Source organism: Conger conger, chromosome 6 (genome assembly GCF_963514075.1).
Source record: "Conger conger chromosome 6, fConCon1.1, whole genome shotgun sequence".
NCBI lineage: Eukaryota > Metazoa > Chordata > Actinopteri > Anguilliformes > Congridae > Conger > Conger conger.
The window spans coordinates 29,947,130-29,965,965 of NC_083765.1; the positions used below are offsets into that span (position 1 = coordinate 29,947,130).

An 18,836-nucleotide genomic window follows, 5' to 3' on the forward strand; every position below is an offset into this window, starting at 1 on the left:
GACCTCATGAAAAAGACCATTGGAAATCCATTACCAAGTGGAAGTTTTAAATAACAAATCCAAACTCAGATGAGAAACAGCGAAAAACACAGATCAGTGATTGCACTTATTGTATCCACAAAGCATTGGCTTATATTTTTTTCAGTGTCAGCGATTTCTCGTTTTTTACAAGAAACTCTATGGCCTATGTGGTTAAAAATATGTTATAAATCTGTGATACGTGGGATTATATGGAGTGTCTTTGGAATTGTTAAACCACTGCAGAGGTTTAGCAACTGCACTGGGGAGAATTGCATTGTAAATCACTCTGGATAATGACGTTTCTTAAATGCCCAAAAAGTAAAGGATTGTTGAAGGTTATGGAGTTATCTGACCATCAACATTTGACTAGCTGGGTGTTTGTAATACCCTCTTCACCACAGTGTTGAAATTGCTTCGACAGGTAAGATTGCTCATATATATACTCAGTGAGCATATTAAATAGACCTGTACACCAGTGTGTAAATGCAAATATTTAATCAGCCAATCATGTGGCAGCAGCTAAATGCATAAAAGCATGCCGATATGGTCAAGTGGTCCAGCTGTTTTTCAGACCAAATGTCAGAAAGTGGAATAAATGTGATCTAAGTGACTTTTTCTAAGGGTAGCCTCTGTGATTATGAAGCCCACATTTTCACCCCTTAATTAAGTGGGGTTTTTTTCACAGTGCCGTTTTCAATCACTATGGTAACAGGATATAACATTTGAAAGTGTTCAAACTTACGGTTCTATCTGTATAACCTATTTTAACATGCCCTTCCTTTAGCGACAACAGTTCCTTATTTTGTAACATGTGGGTTATAAAAACAAGCATGGGGGGACCTCACCTTCTCTGCATATTGGAAATTCACATGCTAAAGGAAATACGGTAATGTCAGTGGTCTTTTCATGACAAGTGTACAGCGAGCCAAAGGCATAATAGTTTCTCATTCTGAAAATGTGCTCGGAGAAACGTTGGTAGAATGTCCATTGTTTACTTAGAATTTCTCTGGAGGAATTATCATTGTTGTCCATTTCACCATTGTATACTTCTACAAAAGTACTTGTACATGAAATGCTATTATATACATTGTGTATCAGCTCTCTACCACACGATGAGCCCAAGTATGACCAGGATTGATAATGTAGTTGCAGAGAAAATGCGTTACTCCCATCCATGTTCAAGGAAATTCAGTATAACTTCAGCTCCTCAAAGAACCGGCTACGGGCATGTTATTGAAGTGACGACTAAAAAGCAATTTAGCCAATGATATTACCTTTCCAACGGTGTATAGTTTGTTAGGCTTGCTTAAAACAACACATAATTTTTTTCGCCTAATTAACGAAACTAGTAGACTGATGCGCTTTGGAAAAAACAGTTCTTGAGATTTTATGCCAAAAACTGTTGATGTTTTACAACAAAAATAATATTTTGCGATGTCTACGTCTAAATAGAGGACTTCCAATGAATCTCTCGTTTGAGTGCATATTTATGAGGAAGACATTGAAAACACCGTTAACAACACAATAGAGGGCATTTTAAGGACGTCACCCCATTTAAGTGTTGTTTAGTTTAGTAAGCAAAATGCAGTGTTTTACACCTCATAAGACCCACACTTAGTCTCCATGTGTCCTTTTTGAGTCTCAAAATGTTCTTTTTGGAAAACTGCCTAGACATAAATTAGAATGAAACAATGCAGAATGCTCATTTTTGGTGATTCTCTCTAGTGACTTGGCTCGATTGTGTTTCTAAATTTACCAGCCACAGCTACAGTAATCTGTGTCCAGTCAAAAACAGATAATATTTTCAGTGAGAGAAAAAAAGCTTCCACTTTCACTGTGTTTGAGCTTCTGTAACTTTGTTCTAGTGAAATGTAGAGTAATTCTGAATTTTGGAAGACAAACCCCAAAAGGGTTACCATTCAGAAGATACCAGGATTATGTCTGTAGTCAAAAGGGTTCAAGAATAGTTACCATTTTATTTTGGGTATGTCAAAAACTTGTATCAAGAAAAGGGGCGATACTTAAGGCGTTAACTTGCATTGATAGGAGGTCAGACCTATTAATGTCAACCTCGCTAGATAGAGAGTACGAAGACCGTTGGGAGGAAAGCATAATAGGTCTGGACAGGACTCTATGATCACTTTTCTTCACCAAGACGCAGCGAACCAACTTGTTCAATAACCACCAATGGGAGGCATTCAACCATCGCCTTTCATTTGGATTGTAATAATTGGTCAGGCCAGATGCAACAAATTGCATTGCTGATTTTAAAAGTGTGAGAAAAACCCGTGTCAATTTCGACACAGTTGGAGAAGCTGACTGGTGCCTACCACAAAAATATGTATTGACATTGGGACTACATTGCCCCCTTGTGAACATCAGTGGAGCAGCACTGTGAGATGCGTCATTGACAGTCCATTCTCCGAGGAGGAGGAGATCTCAGGCAGCGAGGTCCAAGGAACTGCGCTTCAGTAATTCAGTAACTGCGCTCTTACAGAGGATGCCTCCGTTTGAATATCAATAAATTTGATGGCTACGTTTGGATAGCAGACTTAACAAAGTGTATATTTTTATATGTAACATCAGAAAAAATGGTGCTACCTCAGAACTGGCTTTTTGTTTTTAAAGAAGTTGGAAATATACAAAGAACTGACAGTGAAAGTTGAAATTACCTCATATTATTGTAAAGTAACGGTGTACTGTTACTCTTTGAAGTGGGGGAGGAAATGTTATGAACCATTTTGGCTGGTAAAAAGTAAACGGACCTGGTCATGTCCCTGATTTTTTTAAACTGGAGTGATGTATCAGAATGGCATTCGCTGTGAGACACATCACATGTGCCTGCATTTCAGTTTTTCGTAATTTCTAAAACATAACCACAATGCAGCAGCTGCAAAGCAGTAACTGAAGGTTTCCCGTTGGAACCAACTTTTAATGAAGTTTTCTTTATGGAGTTTCAAAATGACCTATACTAACTTGATGAACGAGAGCTATGGTGGAATCTACTCCAGCAATGGAATCAACGTGTCTTTCTTGGACCAACTGTTTGCGAATATTAGCAACAGCACTTGTACCAACCTTACACTGGATTCTCAAGTCATTGGCGTCGGTGTCTTTTTGTCTGTGTTTATATTAGTCGCTATCGTCGGAAACATCTTGGTTATTCTTTCTGTGCTTTGCAACCGACATTTACAAACCGTTACAAATTTCTTTATAATTAACCTTGCTATAGCCGACTTGCTCCTCAGTATTATCGTGCTCCCTTTTTCGGCATCTTTAGAGGTCCTAGGATGCTGGGTTTTTGGCAGGGTATTCTGCAACATCTGGGCAGCGGTGGACGTACTATGTTGCACTGCTTCTATCATGAGCCTGTGCATAATCTCTATAGACAGATATATCGGAGTGAAATACTGCTTGAAATACCCTACAATCATGACAGAAAAGAAAGCTGGGGTGATCCTGGTAGTGGTTTGGGTGTCCTCGATGGTGATTTCAATAGGACCACTGTTAGGATGGAAGGAACCGCCACCTTTGGACGAAAGCATCTGCAGCATTACTGAAGAACCAGGCTATGCCCTCTTTTCTTCCCTGTTCTCCTTCTACCTCCCGCTCATGGTCATCTTAGTCATGTATTTCAGGGTTTATGTCGAAGCCAGAAGGACTACTAAGAGTCTGGAAGCGGGAGTTAAACGGGAGAGAAACAAGTCAATGGAAGTAGTGCTCCGAATTCACTGCAGAAGTGTTTTGGAGGACTCCGCGGCAAGTGCAAAGAGTAAGACTCATCCCTTCCGAAGTTCCCTCTCCGTGCGTTTGATGAAATTCTCTCGGGAGAAAAAAGCGGCGAAAACCCTGGCAATTGTTGTCGGGATGTTCATAGTTTGCTGGCTGCCGTTCTTCTTTGTTTTACCACTAGGTATGTGTTTTTTTTTTATTCATTAATATTTCCTGTATTTTTCATTAAACTGATTGTGCGTAACATTTGGAGAGGAAATGGGTAGCTGTCCTCTTTCGCCGATGGGATTTATAATGACATTGAAACGAGACTTATTAGTCTCACAAATCTCGTAACTTAAAATATATATATTCACAAATTTGAGTTTGGCAAAATAGCGTGTTTACCTGATAGTTAATTACATCAGAAAAGCACCTGTTGAAAGTACTTATTGTTAGGATTATAGTGAGGGGGGGGGGGGGGGGGGGGGGGGGGCTATGGAGTCAGAGCCAAGTCCACTAATTCAATTTTTGAAAATGAATGAATTAAAGATGAAACACCAAGTTCTGACCAAACCCCCACTTCATGATATTTCAATTGTAATGCAGTAAGCTGAATTTAAATTTGAATCACCCAAACCCTATAAATAAGCCTGTTCTTCCACACATTTGGAAAGTAGGCTATACTTGAAAGTATCAATTGCAATAAGCATAGGTCTACTAAGTAGTTTTACGTGATGCATTGCATTCTTCAAATGAATTTAAGGTGCAGTAATTAATCACATAGGAACGGGTTTCTCGCGCAATATATAGTGTCTTTAATCAACGATTCAAATGTATAGCCTGCCGATTTGGAAAGTAGTCTAAGTCTGTATCTTAAGTTAAACAGACGGTAAAAATTGACATTGTATTGTTATGTGCGTGACGTGTAATATTCTCTGCACGTAATGCTGAGCGTTGGTAGTCACCCGTAGGCTAATTGCATACGAATAAAAATATGTATATCTCCTTGTTGTTGGTATCGTATATTTTCCGGTAGCTGCGTGTTTACGTTGCCTAATAAAACGTAGTTCAATCAGAAATATTAAGAATTGATAACCATCGTAGCCTAGTGTGCCATCGCTGCTAAATCGTGACAAAAATCAGTATTTATTTATTTATTTATTTATTTACTTCAATCTCTGGCCCCTTGTGAAAAGCTTGGTGGCGTGTTAGAATTCTGCATGGAGGGAAATCACAGCGGGCGGTCATATTATGCAGCGTGTCAGTCTTATGTCACTCTGTTGGAGATATTCAAGTTGTCATGTGCTGCTACATGAAATGTGAAATGTGTGACTGAATAAGTAAGTTCTGCGTGCACATTTGATGAGTGGTGACTAGCAACGTCACAACAATGTTGGTACAGTACCTATTCATTCAAATCAAGGTCACGCACTAGTGTAGTTTAGACCATAAACATATTATCTGTAATATGAAACGTTATAGGTGAAAGCTGTCTTCAGTAAACTTAAAGGTATTTACAGCATGCCGTAAATCACTCTCGAGATTGAAGCAGTCAAGGGAGAACAGTGGCCATTAGGCACAGACACAGATGAGTGCTAGACTAAATTCAATTTTGAATGGAGATTCTCCATAAAAACTCAATTTAATCCCGGACCAATCTTAATCTGTGTCAGGGAAACAAGCCCATTGAGTGATATGGGAAGGTGTAGTCCAGATATTTCAAAGTGAGGGGACACTGACACTGACCCACATAACAGCTGGTGCTGTAAAAACTATTATTTGATGAAATATGTGAAATGAACTGTGAGAGATTCTTCAGTTTGACAGGACAAAGCGAAACTCTCACCCTGCACTAACAGTTCCCTGTATGGAAAACGTAGACCATATGTTAAACCATAGAAATGAAGCCAGGCTAAGAGCAGGAATATAGAAACTAATGCCCTTCCCTTTCCCGTCATTAATTACAGCTGCAAATGGGTTTCACTGAAAGCAATAGTACAAATGAAATGGTCTCTTTGGGCTGCTGTTGCTAATGACTAAAATTACACTGCTTTACTCTTTCTCTCTCTGTGACATTGTGCCGAGCACTGTATCACACAATAGCTGTAGTATATTAGCTGTGTATCACTCAGTGCAGCTGTTCACAACAAAATCACACACATCCTTTTTCATTTCACCCTATAATGCATTCAATTCAGACTCCTAATCTTAATATTGCAGAAATAAATTGTTAAAATGCATGGAACTAATCCAAGGATGACTAAGATCTTATGATGATATGTATAACTGCTTCAAAGGCAGACACAGATCAGCATCACACTGAGTTGTTTAAAATATGTCCAGTTACTCTGGAGCATGGTGGACACTCCAAACCATGCACTCCTCACAACCTGGCTGCCAGCCACTGCTTTCTTATGCTAGACTGAATGGAAAAAAAAAACACTTTTTTGGGTCCATATACTGTTGTCCAAAGGTATGTCTTTTCTATCTTATTTCTCTGGCATGAGACTGCTTTCTCCAAAACAGTTACTTCGCCCTTACCGTTCATGTTACCTGCATATTGCATCTATTCTACCATTTTTCTGAACAAATGCATGACAAAATCTTAATAATTCAATCTGAGCTGATTAATTGGCTAATTGAGATTACAAAATCATTCGACAGGTAGAATGATGAATGATACATAGAAGAAAATATTACAATTTGTACATTGCAGCAATCAGTCCAAACCAATTGCTCTTGCTCAAACAATGTTATATATAATAATTCAATATGTTATCAAATGTAAATGGGATATGTAGCTATCTATAGTCTATACACAAGTTAAAGAGTATGAAATACATGGGGTCAACAGACCATTTATATGTGAAATTTGCAAAAAAAACTGTCACACCTTTTACTTTGCATCTTTCTTTTCTCAAATACAATGGTGGTGGGGTATGGGTAGCTGTGCGTGCACGTGTGTGAAATATTTATCTAAAATGGCAGCTGTATGGTGTATCGTGAATTTGTTTTAAAAGGCCCCAGCACTGTGTTCCTGGTGTGCTGTAGGCCTGTGCTCATCCAGCCAAAATCAGCGAGTCCTGTATGCTTTCTTCCCTTACTAAACTAAGTGAGTAAGCTTTTATGGTCCAGGACCAACAGCACTTGTGTAATTAACACTCCCCACTTATTTTCCAGTTCTTCTACTTACTTATGTGCAAAGGCAAGGGTGAGCCAAGGAGAGATAACATCTTCTGGCAAAGAACAGTCTGAGCCCCAGAGCATGATGGTCCACTGCCATAATGACACTCATAATTGAGCCCAGTTTCTGGAGCTTAATGACCCACTTTACACAGCACTGGGAGATGAGCCGGGACCCCGTCCACACGTACCGTACAGCACAACATGTGCAGCACCTTGTGTTTATATTGTTGTGGCACAAAGAGGAAAACAAAATAAATATATGCACTTAATAACGTGCCCCTTGTGGGCCTGACTGTGTTGGGAACATTTGTGCAATAGCTGTATATGCTGAGATGTAATACGTACAGTAATGTGCAAAGCTTTGGGCACCTCTGGTCAAAAAGCTTTTTACAATTTATATGTAAGTGAACTGAAGCGAACCTGATCTCTAAATGGTACAAGGTTAAACCTGACAAATTTCTTCACATTTTAAAGCAAGATTACTTTTTATTCAAGTATTTTACAGTTTAAAAATAATAATAGGCCTTGTACCAAAATGTGGGAACCTTGTCAGTTAGTACTTGTAACTGTAACAGCTGGTAAACACTTTCTCTAGCCAGCTAAGAGTCTTTCAGTTCTCGATTTTGAAAATTTTCCCCGTTCTTCCTGGCAGAACACCTCTAGCTCATTAATATTCTTTGGCCTCCTTGCATGTATGGCATGTTTGAAATCTCTCCAATGATTTTCAATAATATAAGTCTGGGGATTGTGGTGGCCATTCCAAAACCTTCATCTGTCTTTCCTGGAGGTTCTGATTTTGAGGTATGCCTTGGATCATTGTCTTCCTGGAATATCCAACCTCTCCTCAACTTCAATGTCTGAACATTAGTCCCTAGATTTTTTTTAATATTTGGTGGAATCCATTCTTCCTTCCACTCACGTAACTCCGATCACAGTCAGCAAGGTGTTCTTCTCTCCAAAGGCTTCACCCTTTTTTCTCCAAACATACCTTCTTTGGTGGTGAAAGTTCAATTTTGGTTTCATCAGTTCAAAGCACATTGTTCCAAATGGCTTCAGGCTTCTCAATGTTTTCTTTTGCATACTTCACACACTTACTTTTGTGTTGAGTTTGTTCTTTCTGGAAACTCTGCCATGTATGTCTTTGTTGTTTAAATTATGTTGTTTTGTTGTTCTGTGAACAGCTGGACCTGTGTTTGCTACTCTTTTTTGCAGCTCTGTAGCAGTGATGTGTGGGTTTTTCTGAGCCTTTCTCACCTTGGGCCATTCTACCTGAAATCTTCAGATAGTCTTCCAGACTTTGCCTTGCCTTGATAGAGACATATTTATGTGCACATTTAGTATGTGGATGGGGTTGGATATAGTAGAATATGTGAGTATATTTACAAACTAATATAGTATAGTCAGTTATATTAGAGCTAAAGTAGATCTCACTAAGAATGGTTTGTTCTGTGGCAGTATTTAAGAGGAAATCAAACATGGGGATCTTTCTGTTTGAAACATTCCTGCTGTCCTCAGGGTTCTTCCCTTTGCTCTTTATTTAGCCTTTGAGTGGACTCGTGCTCGGAATGCTCCTGTTTGCCTTGGAATGTGTGTTCTGAGCTGTCTTTAGACCCACACGCTCATCCAGTGTAGTATCGTTTGTTTAGACACTGTGTCCTGCATAAGCTTCTTTAAAAAGCCACCCTCTTTAAAGTGTCCCTTCACAGTTTTCTAAAAGGGTTTAGAAAGGAATGTATTTGCACAGGGACTTTTGACACTTAAGGCTTGCAGTTTCAACTTTGTATTGATGGCACTTAGACACAGGTATCATTGGTAAAGAGTTTTATCTTGTGCAGCCCTCTGGCCCTGGGTTCATTGACTGCAGTTTTTTTCTGAACTTAATTAGCCTCTATTTTATAGAAGTATGACTTGTACACTGCTGGTGGACATCTCAGGAGATCTAGCATTATTCATTTTCATTTAATTTTCCCATGTCTGGCTTGCGAGGGCTCCTTTTCGCGTTGTTTTTATGTTTTTATTATTACAAAGGATCCATGTCAGTTAATAAGAAAATGTTGCTAATTCACCAAAGATAATTATGTTTGTTTATTATAAGGTTACAATATTTCTGTTAATCATTTGACCAAATTAGAATTTATTTTATTAGTACTTTTTTGTCCATGGTACATCTGAAATCTATACAGCCTGTTTATTTCCTGTAACCTTTCCATGTTACCTTTCCTCCTTTATGGGAAAAATACACTCAGTGAGCCCTTCATTAGGTAGACCTGTACACCAGCTTGTTAATGCAAATATTTAAGTCACTTGGACCATGGGAAGATTATTGGTGCCAGACAGGGTGGTTTGAGTATCTCAGAAACTGTCGATTTCCTAGGATTTTCACACACATAGTCTCTAGAGTTTGCACTGAACAATGCAAAAAACAAACAAAACTAAAAAATCTAGTAAGCAGCAGTTCTGCGGGCAGAAACACGTTGTTAATGAGAGAGGTCAGAGGGGAAGGCCCAGACTGGTCAAAGCTGACAGGAAGGTGACAGTAACGCAAATTACCACACATTACAACAGTGGTATGCAAAGAGCATCTCTGAACACACAACCTGTCAAATCTGTAAGTAAATAGGCTACAGCTGCAGAAGACCAATAAGTAAAAACATAAGTCTAATAAACACACAAAAAAAGTGCTCAGTGAGTGCATATATACTTTATCTTTGCTTTTAATACATTTGTTTAAAATGTTAGTTATTTCAGGTCTCCATTTATTTGGCCAACTACTGAGATGTAATCTGGTGCATGCTTTTCAAATATACCAGCCTGGTCTCACATTAATTTGACGACCAGTGACTGACTGTTTTGACCATTAAAAGCGACCTCTGTGTTCTGAAATCTGAACATCCGCCCCTAGCGTTGAAGTTAATGTTTTTGTGTTTCTATGCTCGCTCAATTCATATTGTTAATGTTACATCTTAACCCTAACCCTAACCATAATCAAAAAATATATTTTTTTGCTGTTTGCCGACAGATTATGTGTAAATCTATTTTATATCTGTTATATTTATCCTTGCAATTGCAGAATGTTGTCGTGGGTTGGCGCTTATCCAGTATTCGGTATCCGTGAACCAATTTCCAGGGCATGAAAAATATCAAAACAGCCTGCTAAAGCCAGTTCTTTTATCTCAAATTGGGCCAAATGCCTTGCATTTTTTACTACACAGTCATTGTTCTCAATATGTGCCATGAAGTGATATTCAAAAAAAAGGACAGAAACATTTTATTTTTTCTTTATTTGGAGCTTTATTTGGGAAGGTCAGGACAAAGAAGGACCACTGTACCCCTGATTTGAATGGATATTCAATTGCCAGCTTTTCAGTTGTAACAATCAACAAGGAGGCTACACGCTTGTGGTTACTGGTTGGCTTATACAGTATGTAGTTAGCTTTGTAGTTTCAGTCATGTTATTAATGTACACATTAGGTTTATTAGATTAGATAAACATTAGATTGATTAACAGATTGATTATGTGATTTGTCAGACACTATTTTCCAGTGACTTAGAATGTCCTCTAGGCAGGCGCTTTCCTGTCAAATAAGCCATTTGGTGCAATTTTCCAGTATCAGACAATAATGAAGGAAACATATATTTAACAGAAAATTAGAGAAGAGCCTCCACAACTACATATAATATCAAATGTATTAGTATTTGTCCTCTTTCTTTTGTGCCCCCCAACTGCCCCTTTACGTCTCCATGTTTCCAATTATTCCAAAAATTACCAAAAGTAAATGGCTAAAGAACATATTTCAGATTGTATATAAGATAGATTTGAACTGGAGTTCAAAAGATACCAAGAAAATGGGACTCCTAATGCTATTTGTTATTTAGCTGATGCTTTTATCCAAAGTCGTGCATTACCGTGCAGGAACTGATAGACCACCAAAGCTAACACCATTCCAAAGACAGTACTTTTATCTTTGAGACACTGAAAAAAATAAAGCTCCAATCTCACTTCAGATTTGAAGAGATCCACAGGAAGTCAATTCTTCCATCATGAGCAGACAACAATGCTCTCCCTCTGCCAAAAAATCACCACTGAGAAATGAAAAACCTGTTTTCACGGGAAAGTAAATGAAAGAAATGGCAGTCTCTGACTTAACCGTGAACCTTACAGTAAAGTTTGCTGTAGCATACGTATACAGTAAAGGAAGCATACATTGAAAAAGAAAAAGTTGCACAATATTTGCAATACTAAAACATAATTTCCACAATAGTTTGCATCAAATAAAAGTGCTGGGCTATAGAATAAGTGTAATATGTATGACTGATACAAATGTTTATGGTTTATTAGGATTAGATCCCGGTAAAATAGAATTTCAGCCTTGTAACAGAAACAAGTATTCATTTCAGTGCGCTACACGGATAGATGCCACATTCATTTTATACTGTAGTTATTAGCCTGGAAGGGTGCTATGGTCTGTGTAATTATAGTATAAGGTTCTATCTATCCTGACTCTATCTGAATGCTTGTTGTGCAATAACGTTATGCAATTATTCAGACAGTGTGTCTCACTGCACTATTATGCACAGTAAGACTCATCTGTTTAATATGTTTATACTGTAATCATTTTCCCAAGCAACTGAGAGTATTCCTCTATTCTGTGACAGGGATAGCAGGAAAGTCCTGCCAAGGAAAATAATTATAGAAACAAATGTGATGTTATCTAAAGTTGAGACCTTAGCAATGGCAAAAAATGTAACTTTCATAAAAGCTAGGAACACAATGGCATCTGGGGTTAATCTTGATTAAATCCTGTCCATTTTAAGCAGAGGTGTAGTAGGAACTATGAGATGTAACAATAATCTGTTTTAAGGCTGTTTTATCTGGAGCTATAGAGTGATAATCCGTTCTATGGTGGTCCTGAATCAGGAGCAGTGGGGGGCGACACCATGATACCACGCAGACACGAGACAATCCCAATAACTGTTCCATAGTGTCTAAACAGTTTACAGTCAAAGGTTAAAAAGGTTCATAGTTTTAATTGATATTTACATCTTAACATTGCTCAGATGGTTTTAGCCTATGCTAAATGTCCATGTAAGGACAGTGTGCATACGGTGGCTTTCAGACACATTGAAGCACTGCCACTGCCACAAATAGCCGGACCCTACTAACATTGTCATATTACGATTCTCCATTTCGTTCAAGGCTTCCTTTGTGTCGCCTGCTGTCTATAGGCTCTTAGATTCTGGATTTAAATTATATTTAAATTCACTTTTTAAGTCTCCTGTCAGCATTGTCTCTGCTGATGTGATTGGCAGCAGCATGAAGTCCATGCGTGGGCCAACCGTGGGCAGAAGGAGAGCCATCTGTATTCTAAAGGAGAGGCTGTCATTGAGCATACATGCCAGTACATTTCATTATGTGCTATATAAGAATATGTTGTTTTGGTTGAGGTGCCAGTGCTGTTTTATTACAGCTGCGCTTGTTTTTGGCAGTAGTACACATTTACATTAGTTAGCCCCTTTGAGTTACTTTTCTTTCATAGACACTGGCTCAACAGTGGCCTTAGAGATGGGTTGGGGGTGGTCAAAGAAATATTGAGTCACACATGTTGCACAGATCAATTACCAATGTAATCAAGCTTATTTGCCAATAAATGCACAGAAGTTATGACACTTTGGCAACATTTTGCATCGGTAAACCAGAGAGCTGTATTGCTGGCCTCAGCAATGTCAATACCAAGATGTGAAACTCCCCCTTCTTTGCCAAAAAGAAAAGACTCACCAGAATGCCATAGTGGCAGCATTAAATATAACAACCTGAATTCCTGAACTAGCCCAGGTAGGTATGCATAATTTCCAGGTTTTATCACAAGGAATAGAACAAAAATGTGCTACTCCTCTGCATAAGACAATTTGATTGTTCCAATTTCCCCCCATTGTGTTCAAGAGTTGGTGAAAATGATCTGATTGAAAGTGTTATGCTAATGCCACATATTATGGCTTCCATACCAATAACTGATGTCACTGTCATCCAGGAAGTGCCTGTGCACTGTGCCGAATTTGCAACTTCTCAGGTAGTGATGAAGGCCGTGTAGCAGTGCTAAATGAGAATCAGATGCTTCTGGAAAAAACGTAAGAAGGTGAAGCTTGAGTGGAGCCTGACAGATGGAGGGAAAGATGGAGATGCCTTTTCCAGGTGGAGAGAATTAAGGCAGGATTCGAACACCGGAGCTGATGGAGTCCTGGCCCGCCGGTCTGACCCGTTCAGCTTTCCAGAAGATTTATGCCAACTTATTTTTGTTTTTTTTTATGGATTTTTATTGCGGGCCAATGACAAATTTAGGATGTGAAATGTTGGCTTGGCAGCTAGGTGAATATCATCAGGCCTCACAAAAGAGCAAAACGTTTAAAACTAAAATTGGAAGGTCCATGTCTCAAATCCTTGGCTTCTGCCCTCAGACTGTGATAGTGCAGCTGAAACAGAAACGGTACAAACAGTCTGTACATATGATGGACTATTGAAATAATAAAGGGTTCTGAGTAGCTGTCAGTGTATCAGTAAAATAAATGCCCTTTTACATTGACAGTAAAATTAAGGAGGAAAATAACTTCCCCTTAAAGTTGTTATTGGTCTCAACTTGTTTTCTGTCATTTTCCTTGAGTAACTGTACAGACGTTCAGTCACAAAATACTCAAATATAGCCAGTTCTTCTCAATTAGGTTAGATGATAAATAAGATATTTTTTTATTTGCGTAGCAAAATTGTGCACATTTCTATGAACATTACTGTAGTTTCAGAATTATAGCTACATGTACTCTTCATTTCCCACAAGCACACTCAGAGAATATTCTTCCAAATCCTTCCAACAGTAGTTTCACACAGTGTGATAATGTGTGTTGAGTGGTCTGGTCAATCCATCACAGGAAGGTAGAGACATCTAATAAAAACCATATTGCACAGGACAGGGGACTAAAAACGTGGCACAATGGAGTTTGAATGTAATTACAGCCTTGGGGCGAGGGTCATGCTGTCCCACTCCAGACAATAGCAGGGTTCCACAATGATGGCAAGGAGGCAGTCGCTCTTCCAGTGCAAGGGTGTTTAATATTTACAGTGCAGGGTGATTACATGCTCAGTGCAAAATTCCCAACCCAGTCCAGTGACAATGCTACTATATACGGCTTTTTCTCCAACATATATAACTGAATGAGTTAAGTATGCATTTTTGTGCTCGGAAATAGATTCCCAGGCTGTGTCTCTCGCTTTATTAGCTTTATAATTTCATGTCAACTTCATCTGGGAGACATGGGTGGAAGTTTTCAGGTGATTCTAATTCAGGTGACTCCATGACTTTGACTGGCCCTATCTCCATTACTGTAGGTTATCAAGTAATGGATCTTATATCACTTTATAGGTTTTCACCAGCTCTATTTTACATGAATAATTCCTCACATATTTCATAATTTCATAGCTTCTCATATTTCATAACAAAATGCGGGAGAGGAAGGGATAAAATCAACGAATTTCCCACAAAAGTATGCTATCTATATTCAGAGCTTCTCAAAATGAATGTGTGTTACTGTTGGGTAGCTGGGCAATAAATGCTTTGCTAAAGCTACATAGCAAGTGAACTAGGCTAAAGGAACTTCTCTTAGAACAAATCTGACTTATGAAAATTACATGGATAAAAAGGGGCAGAAAATGCATCTAGATTACATAGCAAGCACATTTCATAGCTTTCAGCCTTGAGACAGCGTAGGGGACAGGTTGAGGATTGCAGGGCCCACTTGGAACGGAGATATTTTGAAACAGGGCATGCTCTTTGTCCACTACTGCCAAAAAGTTGGCCTGGTGAGCAGTGGTGCACTAAACAGTCAAATTATGAGCTGCTGTCACCCAGCACACTTTCATCGGGGTGGCCCATTCCACCCAATTACGCTCCCTTGCCGAAAGGTCCATTGTGTCTAAATGGCTGTGGCTGATGGCAGCTGCCCTCCTGCATTTCTATTTATAACTATGGCACTCACAGGGATCCCTGTGATTTGGAGGGTGCTGAAAATGGTTGGCTGCCACACTATGAGAAGGAGGGATGCACTGGTGTGTGGGAAACAGTGTGGTGACATGGAACCTTTGGGGGAGGGGGCCACAGGCTCTCACTTCCTTTTTTTGGGTCAGTTCAAAGGATTTGTTCACGATCATCTCTTCAGGTATTACTATTACGTCAGCAAATCAGAATTTTCATTTGTGAAAACGTATGTGTGTTCGTTTGTGCATGTGTGTGTGCGTGCATGCATGCGTGTGAGTGGCACAGGGGGAAATTAAGATTTTATGATTGGTTTTACATTGAGGTGAAATTGAGCCCAACAGTTGACATAAACAGAAAAATATTTTTAAAAATTTGACACGCCTTCCTATTATCTCCCAAATTACTAGCCTTTTATCCATAAATATGAAAAATGTGCGAGACAAATGTCCGAGGCACCTGACATTTTCTGACATTTTATACAGTTACAGAGAGTCTAAATAACACTGCACAACACATTTGTATGTGAAGTAGAAACAGGCCTTCGCATAGCATTATGTGTATTGCATTTTTGCAATTTAATTGAATCCCGCTAAATTCGAAAATTCAAAAAATCATACAGTATCAATATAAAAAAAGGGTTAACTGGTTTTTTAGAGATGTCATGAGATGAAATTGACCCCACACATAATTGGAGGGTTAGCTCCATCTGACATAACTCAATGTTTAACTGCTCACATGACCTGCCTCTTTTACCCTGTCATGTAGAGGATGGTGGAGCATAGAAAAGATGGGTTTTTACAAATATAGTCATACTGGCCTGGACCAAGATACCATAAAAAAAAACTTGCTGCATTTGAGTGTTTGTGCCAAGAATTTATTCCATTACAGGTAGTACTGTGTGTCACCTGGAATTTGAGCCATAACATCTAATTATTTCTCTAGAGTGGAAGCTATGCTGTCCACTGGCTGTTTTCCCCAAGGTGTGTTTGCAGATGTTAATCCAGCACACGCTCTGCTTCTTTCCAGGGTCATTTTTCCCAGCACTGAAGCCCTCTGGGATGGTTTTCAAAGTCATCTTCTGGCTGGGCTACTTCAATAGCTGCATCAACCCTGTCATCTACCCCTGCTCCAGCCAGGAGTTCCAGCGAGCTTTCACCCGGCTCCTCAAGTGCCAATGCCAGCGGCGGAGAAGGACTCTGCGCCGTTTCTACGACCAGCGGTGGAGGGGAGCAGTCAGGGGCCCGGGGCGGGAGGTCTGTGAGGACTATAGCCCCCATTTCTCCCTCCATGAGTCCTGCCCCAACTCCTTCATCTGCAAGGGCAAGGGACAGAGCCCGGGCCTCAAGAGGTGGAGCTTCCTCCACCCGCTGCACAAATCCTCTTTCCAGCTGAAGGAGAAGATGAACAATCTTTCCAACCGCATCAAGAACGGGCCAGGGAAGGGCACCCCACCCACTCCGGGCAAGCCCGAGATCGACACCATCTCCATGGGGATCTGCAATGACTATGTGGACCACAGCGGTTATCAGGTGTACGATCTGCCGGAATGCTATGGCCTGAAGGAGACTGACATTTAGAATGGCTGAGGTTGTCCTCTGCTTAGATCCATGAGGGAAAAAGTGATCTTTTTTTTGGATCGTAATCTGTGGAACAGACTCAACAGACATGCAGAAAACCTGTTCCATATTTTAACAAATATTTTTAGGAAAGGAGCTTGTGTAGGAAGTGAAGCTTATATTTAAGCACAGCAGGGGTGATTTGGAACAGAATTTAATACTATATGTGGTGCTTTTTGTTGCTAAATGTGTATTCTGTTTGTTTGCGATGACAACATTTGAATATCTCACAAGTATTTTCCGTTTACGGTTTACAGAAACAATACACAAAAAAACAATTCACAAATTTATAAGGATGCCAACTGAACTAGAGGTTTATAATCTAGCATCTTAACGGTGTCTTTCTTGTTGGACTTCTTTGATTTTAGTTAGTGGGAGCAACTAGAAGATCAGTAAGGTGGTGTGATGCAAATAGCCACGCTTTATATTGTGAGTAATGAGTGCAAAGGACAGGTGCATCATCAGATTTACTAGTCAGACTTGAGATGTGACCCAGTATTAATGACTTAAAAGAGCACATTTTGAAATATGAGGCAGACACAGATTATGGGAAATAATTAACCAATGATATGATTTTATATGTTTGTTTGATGCTACAATAAAGAGAGGAAGGAAGTATTAGCCATTGGTGGAGCCACTTACAGTACAGTATTTACATTGATGAGAATGTATATCATTATATTTGTTTTTGCTGTGAAATCAAACACCATCAGACATTTATCACTCATGGAATCATTGTAACAAAAAAAATCAGGAGCAGTATAATAATGAATAGATATGTTTTCATGAGAAAAACTCATGGTCATCCCCACTGGCCACTTTGCGACAGAGAACCATGATCAAAAGAGCAACAATGATCACAGCGTTGTTTGCTGTTTACCAAATGCTTCCCCAGCAGAAGTGACTGGAGGGGATAGTGCCTGAACCCCCTGTTATCCACAGCCCTCCAGCACATTCCTTCTTTACAGAACAGAAACAGAGGTACCAGACAAGATGAATCAACAGGAAGGATTAACTGCATCGACCAATGTGCATCACCACAGTCACACGGCATAGCATAATCATAGTCCCCCGCCCCTTTCCTGGGACACTGACACTGAAGGCATCTGTGACACATTGTCCTCAAGCTTTCAAATTAATTTACAAACTTATTTATGTTTACAACAGGTTGTGTATTTTAATATTTCACATTTCCTTCATAGACCATTGACCAACAGCCCTTCGGACAATAACTGGGCTTAATGGAACCTGTGTATTTGGTGTTGTACCATGTCTGTTACTTTTAAATGACTAAGTGTTTTGCATTTTGTGCTTGCAATTAAAAGGAGCAGCTGCGTGGTCATGGTACACCTGCACAACTCATTTGTGAAGATGATGTATCCAGTTTCAAAATGAATGAAATAAATGTAATGATTAAGAGCTGGAGTTATTTCTGTCTATTCAATCACATGACAGTGCGTTTATTGTTCATTATGGAATGAAAGAAGTTCCAATATGCATATAAACATGAAACTAGATTCTTTGCATTCTCACTTGGTACATGGTACATGGCATTCCATTTACTGTAAAACAATGTCCCTTGGCTTTGGGAGGAAATTGGTTTTACTGTATAATAGGGAGAATGGAAAATTCAAAGTGATTTGACGATGGCCGTATATTTCCTGCTGCTCTCAGCAATAAAAGCTGGAACATTATGGTACTGTGCACAGCAATCTTTGAAAGAGCACCTACATCAGTTCTCTGAAAAACTGTAATTGCAGCTTGCCTTACAAAAGGCACATTGATTTTATTGAAGCTTTAAATTAATCGTTTTCAGGAACATTCACTAACGAAATATTCATTTGTTCAAGGCCGATTTGGTGACATTCTCTGTAATTTTGTCTGTTTGAGTGCCGTGGTGGAACACGGTTAAAGTAACAGACCTTGACACAGGTATCAGTTTGTTACAGTTGCACACCGAGGACCAGGTTTCCTGTAGCGTAGTGATTAAGGTAAATTACTGGGACACGCAAGGTTGATGGTTCTAATCCCGGTGTAGCCACAATAAGATAACTTTTTGCACTTGTAGAAGTACCATTGCATATCTTGTTCCTTACAACATCTTTATTCTACACAGGGACTACATATTTGATCTGATATGTAATTTTATTTTTGCTAGAAAATTGTCAGCAACTGACATATAATGTCCCCGATCGACTTCCTGTCCTATTAGCACAACTGACTGATGCTGCTTGTAAACTGGTGCCAGAACAGACCCATCTGTTCTTTTTAAGATGGA

General features: G+C 39.3%; 1 protein-coding gene across 1 annotated transcript; it reads left to right on the top strand.

The window, feature by feature from the left end:
* The first annotated feature begins 2,937 nt into the window (after positions 1-2,937).
* Positions 2,938-17,890, top strand: adra1d (adrenoceptor alpha 1D). The gene is made up of 2 exons (XM_061246227.1): positions 2,938-3,934; positions 15,969-17,890. Exons 1-2 carry the CDS (start codon positions 2,956-2,958, stop codon positions 16,517-16,519), a joined length of 1,530 nt encoding a protein of 509 aa, XP_061102211.1. The 5' UTR covers positions 2,938-2,955; the 3' UTR covers positions 16,520-17,890.
* The last annotated feature ends 946 nt before the right edge of the window (positions 17,891-18,836 follow it).